Raw genomic sequence first — 17498 nt, forward strand, 5'->3', positions numbered from 1 at the left:
GTTATAGCTATAAAAACGGGACACTGTGTTTCAGAGCTTTTCTTCTTTTCTTTTTGCATGAACAAATCCTTTCAGGTTTGAGGTAAAGTCTTGCAAATTTGTCCTAAACTGAATTATTGAAAAGACTTGACCAAAAGATTAACTGGCTTCAAGTCTCTGTAGTGTTTTTACTCTTTCTATTGTGGTGGCAATACCAATATTGAATATGTTTTGTTTTTATTTTAGAGGAATGGCCATGGGTTGTGATGTGTTTATTTTTTTCGTTTAAATAAGTATTATGGTCCATTTTGCATTAGCGTGATTTTTACTCTTTCTATTGTGGTGGCATTACAAATATTGAATATGTTTTGTTTTTATTTTAGAGGAATGGCCATGGGTTGTGATGTGTTTACTTTTTTCGTTTAAATAAGTATTATGGTCCATTTTGCATTAGCGTGATATTTTGCTGTATCGCATGGTTTCCATTAATTATCTTGGTGTTGAGTCATTGTTCCAGGTATAGATAGTTCGAAGTTGACGTCACTCGGGTCTTTGTTCTTGATTTTTTTGCCATCCGCGTTTATGAGTAGTTCTCACGAAACCGTGTAACCAGACTATATACGTTCATGGTTGCACACAGTTTTGTGTGTTGGTCTGTTATACTTCCGGATGGCAATGTTATGAGCTTCTTAGCCAAGCGCATACTATCTATATACATAAACAGAATGAATGACTTGACGTTCCCAAGTACAACGTGTTAGATTGCCCATGTGATGAATAACTTCTTTATTGTGCGTTGTAACCCCCCAATCAGTGTTGTACATCGCAATAGGCTTCAACAATCGTGACGTCACTTCCCTCGTAATGACTTAGTAACTGGTTCTAAACTATCGGAACAATGGCGGACACCTTTATGAAATACCTACTTCTCCGACGAGCATAAAAGTGTGTCCAGAGGAGAAAGAAACGTTATAAATGTGATCATGTTTTGACTTTTATACATTCTGATCACATGACATGTGAAAAAGTTCTAGCCAGCATGAAGAATAAAAAGTAGGTGCTTTGTTTAGAACCAAGCTGCTCGTTGCTGGGAGGACGTGACATCAGACTTTTTTTTTCTAACTCGTAATTCTTAGGAGATCAAAATTGTAGTCCATATACTTAACTTTAATGATGAACAATTTACCCTAACAAGAAATATATTATAACACTTCACAATCCTTTAAATCATGCAGTCAGTCCATCAACGTTCATTTTCATTAAATACAGATGAAATTTCCTTGTTTTGTCCGATTATATTTTATTTAAATTCATTTGTTTTTTGTTGTTTTGTTGTTTGTTTGTATTATTTGATTGTTTTGTTTTTTTGTTTTTTGTTTTTTGTTTTGTTTTTTGGGGGTTTTTTTATGCAGTTGCTTTCGATCACGCTTTTAAAGTGCGGCTAAGTGGTCTTTCGGATCTGAACGTCCTGGGTTCAAGATTCGCTCGACGCATAGTTGAGTCCTTGGAAAAGAATCTTTACTCACATTCTCTCACCGTACTCATGTGTAAAAAAAAAAGGTGTAGTATCGCCTAACATGTCTCGTTCTACATCTTAAGTGTTGCTGTTGGCTAGGGACCCTTTGTAAAGCGCTTGGCTTGATCACGTTTAGTTCATATTGCTCTATATAAAAGCTGAAGTTTTTGGGGTTCTTTTTTAAAGATGGAAGCTAAATGAAGTTGTCTCGTACATTTCTTATTCCAGACGGTCAATCGACCGATTCTCCCATGGTGACGATTGTGCCGGCCACGCCTCAACAATCCACGCTGGTGGGTGATTCCCATCAGGGACTAGGGCTAGAGACCCCTTGTAAAGCGCTTTGAGCACGTTTAGTGGATATTGCGTTATATAAAAGCTCAGGTTTTTTCTTTGTTTTTTAAAAGATGATGCTACATTTTTCGCACATTTCTTTTTTCTAGATGGCCAATCGACCGATCCTCCTACGGTGACGATTGTGCCGTTCACGTCTCCACAATCCACGCCAGAGGGTGATTCCCATCAGGGGCTAGGGCTAGCGCTTTGAGCATGTTTAGTGGATATTGCGCTATATAAAAGCTCATGGGTTTTTTTTTAAAGATGGAAGCTACATTTTTCGTACATTTCTTTTTTCCAGATGGCCAATCGACTGATCCTCCCACTGTGACGATTGTGCCGGCCACACCTCAACTATCCACGCTAGTGGGCGATTCCTCCAATCTAGCCAGTGACCAAGCTACCAGAGGCCTCTTGTCTAGGGATGCTCATGGGACTCAAGGTTTCTGATAATGATGATAATATTATTTGGTGTCGAATTGCCACAATTGTAACGAATTGGAAATGAAATGCACCGGTTTATGTTGTGTACATATATATATATATATATATATATATATATATATATATATATATATATATATATATATATATCGCACGCTTGAAAGGAAGGGAGAGAGAGAGAGAGAGAGAGAGAGAGAGAGAGAGAGAGAGAGAGAGAGAGAGAATAGGTAGGAGTGTAAAAATCTCTGTTCAATGTTATAGTTATCATATAACGTTATAAAAAGTGAAACTACATTATGACAAATTGTCATATTTATGGACAATACAGATCTATTATTATTATTATTAGTAGTAGTAGTAGTAGTAGTAGTAGTAGTAGTAGTAGTAGTAGTAGTAGTAGTAGTAGTAGTAGTATAATTATTTCATGGTGATGATTATTTTGTTGTTGTTGTTTTTAAGGATTTTACGGCGCTTTGAACACATTAAGGTCATATCAGCGCCAGTAAAAAGAAAGAAAATGGGATAGTAAAAAGTTCTAGAATTACAATTAAAGCAGCCCAAGAAAGGGTAAGACAAAGGAGTATTGGTTCAAAGAGGAACCAGATGTAGATCCCAAGAGCATACTTATCATATCAAAGTACTTAGTTTGAGATCACCTAAAAGTCTCATCCAGACACAAGCAGAGGTCCCCATTAAGAGGAATAAACTCAAATGTTTACAAATCATAATATATTGTATTATGTAAACAAAACATAATACAGTGCATAACAGAGAGATGATTTACGATGAAAAAATATAATCATCTGCCAAACCCAACTCATTCCAAGACAAAGACACACAGCATGTTGGAAAACAGCTGATATAGGGGTGATAGAAGACACAGAATAGTAATACCTTTTTTTTTACACATGAGTACGGTGAGAGAATGTGAGTAAAGATTCTTTTCCAAGGACTCAACTATGCGTCGAGCGAATCTTGAACCCTGGTTTGGAAATACTCGCCTTGACTGGAAAGATGAATGGAAAAAGAATAAGAGGAAGACAAAGAATAACGTATTTGAAAGGGATAAGAACTTGGACAGATGAAGCTGAGAAAGGTGGCGCTGCTTTAATAGAATTGGCAAGAGATAGATCAGCTTGGCGGAAGATGACCTCCGACGTCTGCTTCAGATATGGAACTACATGAGATGAGAGAAGACACAGCAAGTGCCTCCCTGCCCACTGTGGGAGATCAGAACCCCACCCAGATGAATGATTTAATCAGTCCATCAAACAATGAATCAGTCATTTAATCAATGATTGAATGAAAATTGAACCTTTTATATAGCGCAACATCCACTAAACGTGCTCAAAGCGATTTACAAGGGGTCCCTGGCCAACAGCAACATTTAACATTTAGTACAAGACATGACGCCTGTAAGGCGAAATTATAATTGTTCGGACAGAGACAACGCTGTTGACGGTCAGGTACTCATTTTACACCTGAGAACGGTGAGAGAATGTGAGTAAAGGGCCTTTTCCAAGGACTCAACTATGCGCCGAGCGAGGCTCGAACCCAGGACCTTCCGATCCGAAAACGAGTGTCATATCACAAGACCACATAGCCGCACACATGAATCAATCAATCATTCTTTCAATCTATCAGTCAGACAGTCAATCGGTCAATCAACCAATCAATCCATTAATCAATCAACCAGTAGTCAATAAATCGCGTTTATTAACCGATCACTCAATCGATTGATCAGACAATAAATCAATCAATTTATCGATCAGTCTGTCATTCAGATAAAGATTGATATATTTCAATAGCTCAATATCAAATGGGTTGGTGTTTCGTAAAGTTATTAATTGACCACACTTTAAATAATGATCATTAATTAAACCAATGAAACTAATCTATATCTACATTAATTTTTGTCACAGATGACATTTGTGTATATTTGAACTATGTATTGTTTCTGAACTTAATCTGCGAAATAGCGGGTGGTTGGATGGGAGCATCACCCTTGAATCATATACCTATGATGTTCGCATGGGTGTACGATCCGATAGTGATGTCGTTTCTTCTTCTCTTTACTAGCCTATCCTGCTTCTTCGGTTTGTGATTGTATTTTTGACAGGGGATATTTTTTTTTCTGTAAATCTTCTGCCTGTTTGTTCTTGGTTATTTATAATTTAGCTTATGATATCTTTAGGTTATGATTTTGATTTACATTTGTACTATTTTTGTTAGATTGCTTGTTTTTTTCTCTCATATAACCTCAATTGTGTTGGAAGAGACCTAAAGCAACAAACAAACAAAAATCTGCGAAACATAAAATAGAATTCCCTTTATTTATCCCCAATGGGAAATTTGTCGTTAAGGTCTACCCCAATGCAAGACTGGAATAACCTAGGCGTCAGCCGCAGTGCAGCGCCACAAAATGAGCCAGGACGAGTTGGCTTGCTAAAGGCCACATTACTCGGCGGGTAATCGATCTCGCTACCTTTCGGGTACGAAGCAAAGACCATACCTCTGAACCACGCTGTCTCATAATGCCAGTTGATACGTCAAAAGTTCAGTCGATTGAAAAATGAGAAATTGAATGAGTAATTTATCATAAACAGTGAATACGGAAAAATGTATGATAATCACAGAGCCATCAGCAAACTACATTATTTTAAATAGAACTTAAAATAAAATTCAAAGGGGGTAGTGTGGTTCAGCGATACGGTCTTTGCTTCGTATCCGAAAGGTACCAAGTTCGATCACCCGATCGCCCGCCGCGCTGCCCTGTGTGGACCTGAGCAAGTCATTTCGCCTTAGCTCAATTTGCGGCGCTGCCCTGCGGCTGACGCCTGGGTTATTCTAGTCTTTCCTTGGAATAGACCCTAGAGACAAATTTACCCTATGGGGTGAATAAAGGGAATTTTATTTTATTTTTTTATTTTTTTTAAATAGTGACAAAATCAACACTTCTGTAATTTTTTGCATTATACAAACTTTTTTTTTGTTGTTATTTTGATCATGCATTTAATCTTCTTCTTTTTGAAATAGATCTGATAGAGGAAGACGAAACAGGAGCAGAGGTGGGATCTGACCCAGATAGAAGGGAAAGGGAAAGAAAAAAGACTGACCAGTCGTTCTCCAGCCCTCTAAGCTCAGATAGGGCCAAAGGTGAGTTGATGCTTTACATTCATGATTTATCTAACTCTCTCATTACCAGCCATTTTCAGAATTTATCTTGAAACTTCAAACCTACCCAACACAAATATATATATATATATATATATATATATATATATATATATATATATATATATATATATATATATATATATATATATATATATATATATATATATATTTTTTTTTTTTTTTTTTTTATTTTTTTATTCAACTCAAACAGAAAAGGAACAAGTACATTTCATACATAATAATGTCCAGTGTCTAATTTTTACCTCTATAACAAAATAATTTCTTTATTGTGTGATTTACAAAGGATATCAGAAATAGAAAGTTGTCGGTTGTATCGTAACGAATGTGACGATTTTCCTATGGATGGTAAGGAGAGGGTTAACCCTCGCCTTACCAGTCATTGTCAGGATTTTCCCAAAAACTCACACCCAACTAACACAAAAATATATTTTTTATCACTCAAACACAATAGCAGTAAAGTTCTTGCGATACATAATTTCTTGAGCTCTACAACACACTGTTCATTTTCTTTAAATTTTACGATATACAAAAGCAATTTGAATAAGAAAATTATTGGTTGTATCGTAACGAATTTGACGATTTTCCTATAGGTGGTAAAGAGAAGGTTAAAGTGATTTCCGTGACATCTGTCATTTTCCACAATTGCAACCATCATTAAATAGGCAGAGCAACTTACTTACTTATCCGAACCAACGACCAGCTCAGCTCCAGCCGTTCGGTCTTGTGAGTGTCATTACAAAGAAGTTGGACGTCGTTTGTAGTTGTTCCAGTGTGATACTGATAGACAGACTAAAAGAAAATAGGATAAATAGACTAAAAGAAAATAGCGCCATTCGGCCCGTGGAGCCGGAGTCGAGTGTATCGCGGTTTCTATAGCGTGAAACGGACAATAGCAACTGCTTGCCATCCTTTGGATATGACGCTAGTCTATCGCAAAGTACTTTCTGCCAAATCTAACAGACTCAACTATCCATTCACTGCTGGGTGGACAAGGGGGTCAGGAGAAAAAAATCTCAAGTGCACCCGGGATCGATCTCGGTCCCTTTGCGTGTGAAGCGAGTGCTCTACCAACTGAGCTATCTGGACCCCAGTTTTATCCATGTGTACGTTAAAGTTCTGTTTTAATTTTATTTATTTATTTGATAATTTATTTTTGTCGAATTTTAGTCGTGTATTATAGGATTATCAAATGATTTAAATTCTTGTATTACCTCCCTTCTTTCTTCAAATCTCTTATGTAACGCTCAAGGGAAAAGTTCCAGTCATGCAGGCGAGAGTGTTGAGGCCGCGCCTCACGCTATGGGAGGCCCAGGAAGTAGCACTTCCGGTACGGTCAGGTCACGACCTCAGTGGAAGGCCAGTACCAGGAGAGGACGTAAGAATACTGCTTCCCTTTATTTAGATTTCACCTTTCACCCTTTATAATTTAAATTGCAAATAGATAACACGCTTTGCTATTAATTGGCTTTTAAATTATTTTTTTTCTTTGATTCGTGTCAGTGAATTGGTGTTGTGTTTTACAGAATGAAAAGAAAATCACTTTGATGGTAGTATGTAATTTTTTTTTTTTTTTTTTTTTTGTCTACAGTAGGATCAATTCAATTCACAATTTTTTTTGAGATTCTTTATGTTCATTATAGAAAAAAAAAACTTGCTTCAAAATTATCCTTGTAATTATTTTTCCAGTTCAGGAAAAAAAAAAGGAGTGAAGAATATAGAATTTTCAAATACCCACAAATTTTTAATTTACGTTTGTAGTTTACTGTTAGCCGAACAAAGACTAGATATAACCAACTCATTTGTATTTTTGTCCATTTTTAACATGTAGTTGATTTTGGTTTAAAATAATTTATTTTATTTTTTTTTTCTGGTCCATGAAATTGTCCACCATGTAATATTCGTGAATAATCATAGCATTGTTATTTATCAGCCAATTTTTATTTTTTTTCATTATAAATAGTTTTGTATCATGTAATCAGCTTGTTTGCTTTAAAAAGAAAATTCCTTTTATTAAGCAAGATATTCCAGCGAATGGTGTATGTAATGCATCGCTTGTGGAATGAAAACGTGTTACTATTATTTGTATTCCATTTCAGAGAAGAAAAGAATATGAGGGTCTAGGAATGCTTTTTAAAATAGCTTTTTAAAGGACATTTATTTATAATTTCTCAGACCACCATATCTCAAAAAAAAAAATGAACGATAAAATCTTATATTGTAGAGTTGGGTTGGCAAGACATTATAGTCGTTATATTGAAATATTTTGTTGTTTTTTTTTAATTGACACATTGTACTGACTAGTTCATCAATGAATATTCTAATCGTATCCTTTCTATTTGTCCCATTCCCCCATTTATCTATCTATTTATTTATTTATTCATTTATTTATTTATTTATTTTCATACTCAACGTCAACCCTTAACTTCACATCTAAATGAAATACATTTTGTTTACCTTTTGAAATATCAAATTAAAACCGAAAAATAAATGCAACACTCGTGTCACATTTTGAAAAAAAAAACACACACACACACAAACTTTTACCTTTTTCACCAATCCAAAATGAAACACAATGAAAATGAAATAACACGATGATATGAAATTGCACATTATTCCGATGTCACTTTACACATTCCATATTCACACATTACATAAACACACTACGACGTGTTTATCAACTATCATTGTGGGGTAGTTGCACACATATGTAATGGCTTATGATCGCATAGTGGTGTTTTTCATAGATGGTAGTATTATCCTTTGCGTTGTGTTGTAGATGTTAATAATGACGAAAGAGTTCAAGGGCCGGTGATGATAATTGAATGCACAACACCAAAACATTCAAATAAAAGTCCAGATTCCAAGTTTCATTTCTTACAGTTTATTTGTTTGTGATAAATTCAAAATCCAAATCATGATAAATTCCAAATCCAAATCAAATAGCATTGTCATAATTCAATCAGTTTCATAAATTCCAAATCCGTAAAATCAGTCCACATGTAAAGTCAGTTTGCCTAAGTAACCATTTTCAATATACGTGGAATATTTCTAAGTTCGTAAAAGCAAATAAATGATGGTGAGCACAAAAGGTTTAAAGTGTGCAGCTCATGGTCAAGTTGAATCCTGAATCAAAAGGTAGAATGATCCCCGTTTGATCAGACACACTGTTTTATATCCTATTGTAAACTGTCCCACAATTCCTTTCACCAAAGGTCAGTTATACGCCTAAATAATCAAAGGTCGTACGCCTAAATAATCCGTACGCCCAAATAACAAATACGATACGCCCAAATAATATCGTACGCCTAAATGATGAATACCAACTATAACTTAATGCTTTTATCCCCAAATACCAAGTAACACCGATCAAAGAAAGTAATTTTCTAGTATTCAATATAATGACCAGATATACAAAATTTATGAACTCATTAAACCCACTTGCTGTAAGCTAACTCTCTTACATCATCATGGGGAAATGAATTTACACACTATCACATTATATATTATTTTAAAAACTATCTAATTTAATTTGCATAATGCAAACTAAATGTATCAAAATGATTGAAAACATCGACGTTGCTGGTAATAACAATCAATGCATGATAAACATTGCATCAAATGAAACAGGTTCCGCTTCGCCAGCCAGTACTGTGAGCAGCGGTAGTGTCGTTTCCGATACTTTGAAAAAATCTTTTATTCTGAACCAACAAAAAGAACAACAACAACAAGATGAATATTCCTACGAAGATCAACAACAACAAAAGCCACAACAAACCCCACCGCCAACACCTCAGGTTGGAGAAATGATATCCCCAAAACTGGCACAACAACAACAACAACAACAACAACAGCAACAACTACAACAATTTTCACCACAACCGAAGAAGCTAAAATCAAAAACAAAACAACATCCTCTTGACATGGGGTCGATGTTCAAACTTCCCGTCAATCAAACAAAATCGGGTCCGCCTTCTCTTCATGGCCGCACCCCTTTGAGCCATTTCAGCCTATCAGATCATAACTCAGCTTCAGACAGCCACGCCCCACATGGCACGGCGCACACTGGGGCGTGGATATGGGACAGAGATGGAAACCCTAAGACAAGACGCACTAAAGCCACAGGTTTCACCTTTACAACGATTCAAACTCCCTGATAACCTATCACTTTATTTCCTCTTTTATCCAAATGAATGATGAAAAACTATTTTTAACACATTTCGATTTCCATTAACACCCTGGAATGTCGATCTACAAAAATCTTTTTTTTTACAAAGCATGATTATCTTATGTGTCTCCTCCACCTATACAGTTTGTTATTACATTTCAGCCCTCCCCCTCTCCTATTTTCTTTATTTTTTCTTCAAATATTCCCTTTAATCCACGAGCCAATATTTCATTTTCTCCTCACACCGGATGTGACATGCCCGCATTGGCCCATGTCGACCTTGACCTATAAAAATTCTTTTCTACGATTCTCTCTTCTTCCAATCTTCCTTTTCATCGATGAGAGCAACAGATATAACATTTCATTTCTCTCTAACACGGGGTAGAACTGGTCTAAAATATATGTTTTATCAAGCATGCATGATTGCCTTTCAGTTTCTAGTGTGTCACCTTGACCTGTATAAATAGGAATACGATTCATCGTCGTTTCCCCTCTTTTCCCTTCATTTTTCCCCCTCCATTTTTCCTTCCCATCCAAAGAAATAAAAACAACGAAACCACATTGTTAACATTCTTCAATTTCCATTACACATCGGTACAACTTGTCTACAAACAATTATTCTTATGATGCATGCATATTACTCTTTTAGTTATTAGTATGTCCTTTTATATCCCTTGGCCGTGGAAATGAGTCATAATTTTTATCAATTTTCGTCTACTCTGATCTGTAGCCACCATAGATTTATAAATAATAATTAATAGGAAATATCTGCCTGATTGTTGTCATGCACGAATAAGATTAATAAATCATGGAATAAACGAACGCAAAAACTAAAGAAATATGGTAAGCAATGACGAACAAGGGGAATTCCCGAAAGTGAGGGTCTTATCGTCTATGGCGGACACGCGCAGTGAAGTTACGGGATTTGGTAAGCGGTAGAATTGGATGGGCCTATCTCTCTATTTATACACCTATGTTAGCCACAGAGAGGAGAGTGACACGATACATAGTTTGAGAAATTGAGGTAACAAAGCACTGATATCAATTAAAATTCACAGGATGATTTCTCAAATTCCTTGTTAAATATGGGTGGTTCTTCTCGAATTATAATATGATTTTCATGTTAATTATTTCAAAATCATCATAGTTTTCAACATGAAAAAAAAAAAATTCCAAATTCCAAACACCTTTTCGTCCTAACACTCCAACCATTTAATATTGATATGCCTCCCCTCTTCTCTTTTTCTCTACAATATAATATGCAATTTGATAGGGAATCTCATATGTAGTTCAGCATAATTGGATTCAGTAGTCTGATGTCACGCCGCCCGGCAACGGCGGCCATCTTGGTTCTAAACAAAGAAAATCATTACTTTTTATTCTTCATGCTGGCTAGAACTTTTCATATGCCTTGTGATCAGAATGTGTAAAAGTCAAAACATGATCAAATTTATGTGTTTTTTTTTCTTATGGAAACGCTTTTATGCTCGCCGGAGAAATATTTCATACGGGCGTCCGCCATTGTTCCGATAGTTTAGAGCCAGTGTAACTAAGTTACCATGCGTCATTAGGAAGGAAGTGACGTTACGACTGTTGAAGAGTATTGTAATTTAAAGTTATGACAGGAGTAAATTATAAACAAGATTTTGAAACCCTTTTACTCTTCCTTTCAGTTTTTTGACTGGAACATGGAGAACCTGTGCTCTATTAATTACTAAAATTTGTACTAAAACACTCTCAGAAGCTTTGAAACTCCCAATCATAGAAGACTAACAATGGGCGATAATAGACTCTCTCTCTCTCTCTCTCTCTCTCTCTCTCTCTCTCTCTCTGTCTGTCTCTCTAACTCTCTTTCTCTCTCTCTCATTCTTTCTCTCTCTCTTCCTCGCTTTCTCTCTCTCTCTCCCCTCTCTCTCTCTCTCTCTCTCTCTCTCTCCCTCCCCCCCTCTCTCTCAACACTTAAGTGATATGAATTTAATTTCATGCAATCATAATATAGTGATTGTCATCCTAAAATGAAAGCTTTACCCCTAAATCATCACATATTACTATCCGGGTATACGGAAAACTTTGTATTTGTATATATTTATATATGTAAAAAAAAATAAAACTTGACTTTCATATTCTAAATATTCAATTACAATTTGCATATTTTAATATATCTGATCAAGCACGCCAAAACGATAATCATAATTTTTACAATTAATTGTAATTTGAGCCAAAAGGAATTATTTCAATAGAGGAGAGTCAGTTTTATTTTAAACTTTTAAAAGCAAGTTTGTTTATATTTTGATATATTTTGATAATAATGTTAGCTTTAGATTCTTCTTCTTTTTTTTTTTTTTTTTTTTTTGTCAACTAGTGCAATTGGATTTAATACCTTATTTATACTATGGTTATATAATTAAATTCATTGTACATACATATTTCGTTAAGCCAGACCTCTAAAATGTAGTTAATATTTTTTTAAAAATGAAAATAAAATAAGTAAAATTCCCTTTATTCATCCCATAGGGGAAATTTGTCTCTAAGGTCTATTCCAAAGGGAAGACTGGAATAACCCAAGCGTCAGCCGTTGTGCAGCGTCGCAAATTGAGCTAGGGCAGCAGCTTCTTATGGTTCACACTATTATGTTATGACGATCGACCCAATCAGCAAAGTCCGGTCCGCATTCGTGCACCGTCGCGAACCCCCCTGGTAGCATCGTCACAACACACCTTTCGACTAGATGCTCTGCCGTTTCGGGTTCTTGCCCACAGCGTGGACATAAAGGACAGGAAGTTAGACCCCACTGATGTAACGCACCGGCCGTTAGGCAGCTCCTCGACCGAAGCCGATTCGCAGCTACCCAGTGTCTCCTCTTACTGGTATCAAAGCCTGGCAACTTCTCACCAAGCTTAGAGGAGTGTAGGTCCCCGCCCCCACGAGGGATTGAATTCGTCCAAACCGACTTCCATCTCGTATGTGCAGCTCTGTCCGTAGTCAGGGATTCTGCGTACAAGGGTTGCCGGGACTTATTTCGGCTCGAAACGGGGGCACCGTTCATTATGCGCATGAGAGGGGTATCCCCATTCCCTCTCTCTTTGATCTTACTCAGCCAGTTTCCCGTAATGGTCTCCCTCCGGACATCGGGGGGCTGGATCGCTGCCATTACCGGGCCCCATTCTCTAGGGGTTGTTGCTAGCGTTCCCGACACTATGTGCATCGACTTGCGAAGTTTTACATCCACCTTCTCAACGTTTCTGCTTCTACCCCACACTGGAGCGCAATACTCCGCGGTGGAATAGCATAGTGCCAGGGCGGATGTTCTCAGGAGCGCTTGGCTAGCGCCCCAAGTCGATCCCGCCAGCTTCCTCAGAAGACTATTCCGCTTCTCTATCTTCCGGGCAACCCCTTCGAGATGAGCCCGATAGGTAAGGCTGCGATCCAGCTTCACCCCTAAATATTTTGGACGCGGCTCATATGGGAGTGGCTGGTCCCCGACTAGGACATTCAGTTTACGGGTGTGCCAGCCACTGCATAAGTGAAATGCAGTGGCCACGGTTTTTGAAGTGTTCATCTTCAGGTACCACTTGTCAAAGTAGGATTTGAGTCTGGTGACGTCCTCGCTGAGTACGCTCTCGAGACGGGTCCACACTTTACTCTGAGTAACGAGTGCCCAGTCGTCTGCGTATCCCAGCCTCAGGGAGGAAGTGTTCGGCATATCGCTAATGTAAACGTTAAACAACATTGGCGCAAGTACCGACCCCTGAGGGACCCCATTCTTCAATTTCCTAACTTTGCTCGTGGCGTCTCCCAGCGCGACGTGGAATTGCCTTTCCCCTAAGATCGAAGAGAACAACTTCAAGGTCTTTTTGCACCTTATGATTTTTGCAAGTTTGAGCATTAACCCATCGCACCAGACCGTATCGTACGCCGCTGATAGGTCTATAAACACAGCACCTGTTTGCTGTTTTCTCTCGAACCCGTGCTCAATATGCTCTGTAAGGGCAATGACCTGCTCCGTGGTGCACCTCCCTTCCCTGAAGCCTGCCTGCTCAGGTGGCAGGGCAGCGTCTAGGACCGGCCCCCATCGGTTTAATAGAACACGCTCCAACAATTTGTAAAGACAGCTCAGCAGCGATATGGGTCTGTAACTGTCTGCCTCCTTCGCCGGCTTCCCTGGCTTCAGGATGGCAACTATCTTCGCATGCTTCCACACTTGTGGAAGCTTTCCGTTTGCAAGGATGTCAGACATTGCCTCTGCTAGCCAGGCCCGTGCCCTGGGGCCCAGATGCGTCACCATATCGGGATATACACCATCTATCCCAGCTGCTTTGCCGTTCTTCACTTCGCTAATGGCTGCACCCACTTCTCGGGGACTGAACGGGGCCGTCCAGTCCGACTCCTCCGCAGGTAGCGAGTCCAGAATCGTACGGTACGCCTTGCGGACACCGCACTCAAAAGCCTGATTAGGGATCCGCTTGCTACGGTTCTTAATATTCTTGGCAATTGTGTCTGCCTCGCATTCCGGTGCAGCCTTCGCGAAATTCCGATCTGGGTCCAATTTCTTTATCAAACGCCAAGCGTGGCGGCTGGAGTGTGTAAAGTCGAGACTTTCCACGGTCTCCTGCCACCGTTGCTTCCTTCCCTCTGCCAGAGACTGAAGTAGTCTATCGGTTGTGTCCTGGGACTGGGTCTGCTGGTACTCTCGGTACAGCTCTTCCGACTCTGCTGTCCAGCAAGGGGTGTAGAATTTCCGTTTGCCCCGTGGAATAGAGCGTTGAGCGCTCTTAACCAGTAGCCTACTAAATCTGGTTATATTCTTGGACTTGGGAGGAATGGCAGGGCAGACCTGCTCGATATAGGAACTGAATTCCTCCCAGTCAGCCTTCCTGAAATTCCATCTGCAAAGTGGGAGAGACTGCACCCTCGGTATTGTCACCCCAGCTGTGACAAGAACCGGCCTGTACTGGCTATGCGGAAAGTCCCCGAGGACTGTCCGCTTCACCTGCAGCGGTTCACCGTTCGCGCCTTTCGTTACGAGGGTGAGGTCTGGAGTATACTCCTTCTTATGGCGGGTACCCCGGAAGGTACCCTTGGCTGTAGGATCGTACACTAGGTGTAGATCATTACAGTCCATCCATGAGCGGAGTTGTCTTCCTGCCTCGTTGCAGTCTCGGTAGCCCCATTCGTGATGGTGGCTATTAAAGTCTCCCAGACAGATGGAAGGATGGCTGACCACCGGTACCGGTGGTGTAGTCCAAGTCGCTCTAGGTGGTTTGTAAATATTATGCAAACACAGTCCACCTACTTCCACGGAAATTCGGTTCACCCCATTGCTGTCCGTTACGCTCTCAATGACCCTTACCTTCGATGGCTCTTTAGCGTAAACGCTAACCCCTCCTTTGAGCCTCGAAGTGTCCTCGCGTTGGACCACCGTATAGCCTGGGATCTGGAATCGGGAAGATTGCGCGCCTGAATAAAGGTGGGTCTCCTGTAAAAGGAGGATATCAACGCAATGAACGGCCAGTAGCTTTGATAAAAGCTCATTTTTTGCCATACTCTGGCTCTCGACGTTCAGGGACAATATACGCGTCAGTTCGCCATCCCCGCCGTCGCATTTTCCAATCGGCAGGCCGCGAATCGATTGATGCATGGGACGTTTGCTTTTTTCTCGGACGTGCCGACGACCCGGGCGACACGAACGCGGTATTATTTGGCTAGGCGGCAGACCGCTTCGCCATTGACGGGACTGGTTGGGACTCGACATAAGGACAATAGTGTGGCGCCCTGGATAGGGCTGCTATTCGGGCACCGGGTTTGGATCAAATTTAGTCACACACCGGGGCGAGCAGCTCATGTGGCTCGTTGGCTCGATACCCGGGATGGTCTCGTGACGGTCGACCGGGATTTACACCTTTGCCCTCCCGTGTGCCTCAAGCCCCCTCACCAACTGCAAGGTAAAGATCCACGAGGGGGGAGCTAGGGCGAAGTGACTTCCTCAAGGCCACACAGTGCAGCGGCGGTGGGTGATCGAACTCGGTACCTTTCGAGTACGAAGCAAAGACCGTACCGCTGAGCCATGCTGCCCCTTTTAAGCTCTGTACAAAGAAATTGGTGATAGATTATTCCATCTATATTTTGACACTTTGATTATTAAATACTCAGAGTGTAACTAACTGTAGTTCTATAATTTTGTCCCTTTGATTTCTTTAAAACAAGAAAAATATTATGCCTTTTCCGCCACGACATCACAAGATATCGTCGCCTAGGCATTCCTGTAGTTCTATAATTTTGTCCCTTTGATTTCTTTAAAACAAGAAAAATATTATGCCTTTTCCGCCACGACATCATAAGATATCGTCGCCTAGGCATTCCTGTAGTTCTATAATTTTGTCCCTTTGATATCTTAGGTAATGTTTTTTAACCGTTTTCCCATAATTCTCTCACAACAAAGCTGGGAGTGTGGCTGAGTCGTTCAAGGGCAGCATGATCATGGCTCCTGATGGTGAAATCATCAGCGTAGGCGGCTCTGTGACCAGAGGAGGCGGTGCGGGTGTTCCTGATGTCGGCAATCTCAATGATGTCCCTCCTGGATATAGGCTTGAAGGTAAGCAATTTCAATGGATTGTTGGTCTAATCTTTATTATATGCCATGTTGCATATTAGACTAGTGCCCTGTCAAAAAGGTAGCAAGCAATTGCTATTGCCCGTTGCACGCTATAGAAACCGGGATAAACTTTGGCTCCGTAGGTCCAATGGTTCTGAAGAACTAAAATGGTACATTATGGTCATAGGTATTGGTTACGTGAAAAATGAGTATCAAAGTGAAAAATTAGGGAGCAGGCACTGGTGTATGATAGCAATCTGAATAGGTGCGGACGAAACATTCCCATCGTGTTCTAATATTTGGGTTGACAGTGTTTTGTTGCATTTTTGAATACGTGATTTGTTTGTAATTTTGTAGGAAAATGGATGTTAAGCATGATTTTATTTGCTTTTCATCGAATATGCCAAGTTTTTCTTCTTTGTTCCTTCCAAATTTCCATGTTCCGCAGTTGTAAATGAAGGAGATTTGTCAAGAGGCCTGTAGAGCTCGAATAATTAAAAACAGTTTGTGTTGTTTTATTTTCTTTGGATATCCTCCTTTTCTCCAAGGAGTAATCTAACCTTTTCGATATAACAGTGATTCTACTCATTTTATAAAGACAGACGATATTATAGAGGTTTAGAGTGGTCATTTATTACAGCATCCTCATTAACGCCATTTAGGACACAACAACAAAACATCTTCAGGAAGGAAGTTACATAATAACAAGGGCTCTCACTTTTCCAGACAAGGCAATAACACATGGGGCATAACTCTGTCATTACTACACACACGACAACAATCACGCAGTTATTTCCCATTCATTACAAATGTGATCCACGCAAGTAAATGATTAGTATGGACTACTTATATTATAAGTTTTTTGAGCGGCTAGCTCCTTCCGAGGTACTATTTATAATGTTTGAATATGTTTTGGATTAGTCTATGTGAACAAATATGTTCGTTTATAGAGTACACATCTATAGTTAGATATTTTAAATAATATCACTTTCTGTTTTGGATAGTTCATGTGGAAGACTATTATGTACACCATATGTGTAGGTATTCATTATTTTGATAATGAAATATGCCGCTATTTACGAATTTATATTGTAAACCTGTGTAATTGAAATGTTGGAAGTTTACTAATAATTTAAAAAGTTAGGACTGTAACAACGATTAATTCCCTGCAGTTGTTTTGTTGGGTTGTTGTTTTTTTTTTGGTTTATCTCTTATCGATGTTCCATCAACTTGTGTAATTTGATATTGGGCGAGTTTGTTTTACCAAA

At 39.2% G+C, this 17498-nt stretch overlaps 1 protein-coding gene across 22 annotated transcripts in view; it reads left to right on the forward strand.

Moving 5' to 3' along the window:
- The window catches only part of LOC144958715 (uncharacterized), a 138497-nt gene that overhangs the window by 57504 nt on the left and 63495 nt on the right, over positions 1-17498 (forward strand). For all 22 annotated transcript variants that reach the window (XM_078890865.1, XM_078890880.1, XM_078890887.1 and 19 more), the window contains 4 exons: positions 2133-2273; positions 5312-5431; positions 6723-6848; positions 16078-16230. In XM_078890865.1, the coding sequence (XP_078746991.1) occupies positions 2133-2273; positions 5312-5431; positions 6723-6848; positions 16078-16230 (540 nt within the window). The remainder of the gene's footprint in view (positions 1-2132; positions 2274-5311; positions 5432-6722; positions 6849-16077; positions 16231-17498) is intronic.

This window comes from Berghia stephanieae, chromosome 13 (assembly GCF_034508935.2).
Source record: "Berghia stephanieae isolate SIO BIC M18660-M18661 chromosome 13, UCSD_Bste_1.3, whole genome shotgun sequence".
Taxonomy (NCBI): domain Eukaryota; kingdom Metazoa; phylum Mollusca; class Gastropoda; order Nudibranchia; family Aeolidiidae; genus Berghia; species Berghia stephanieae.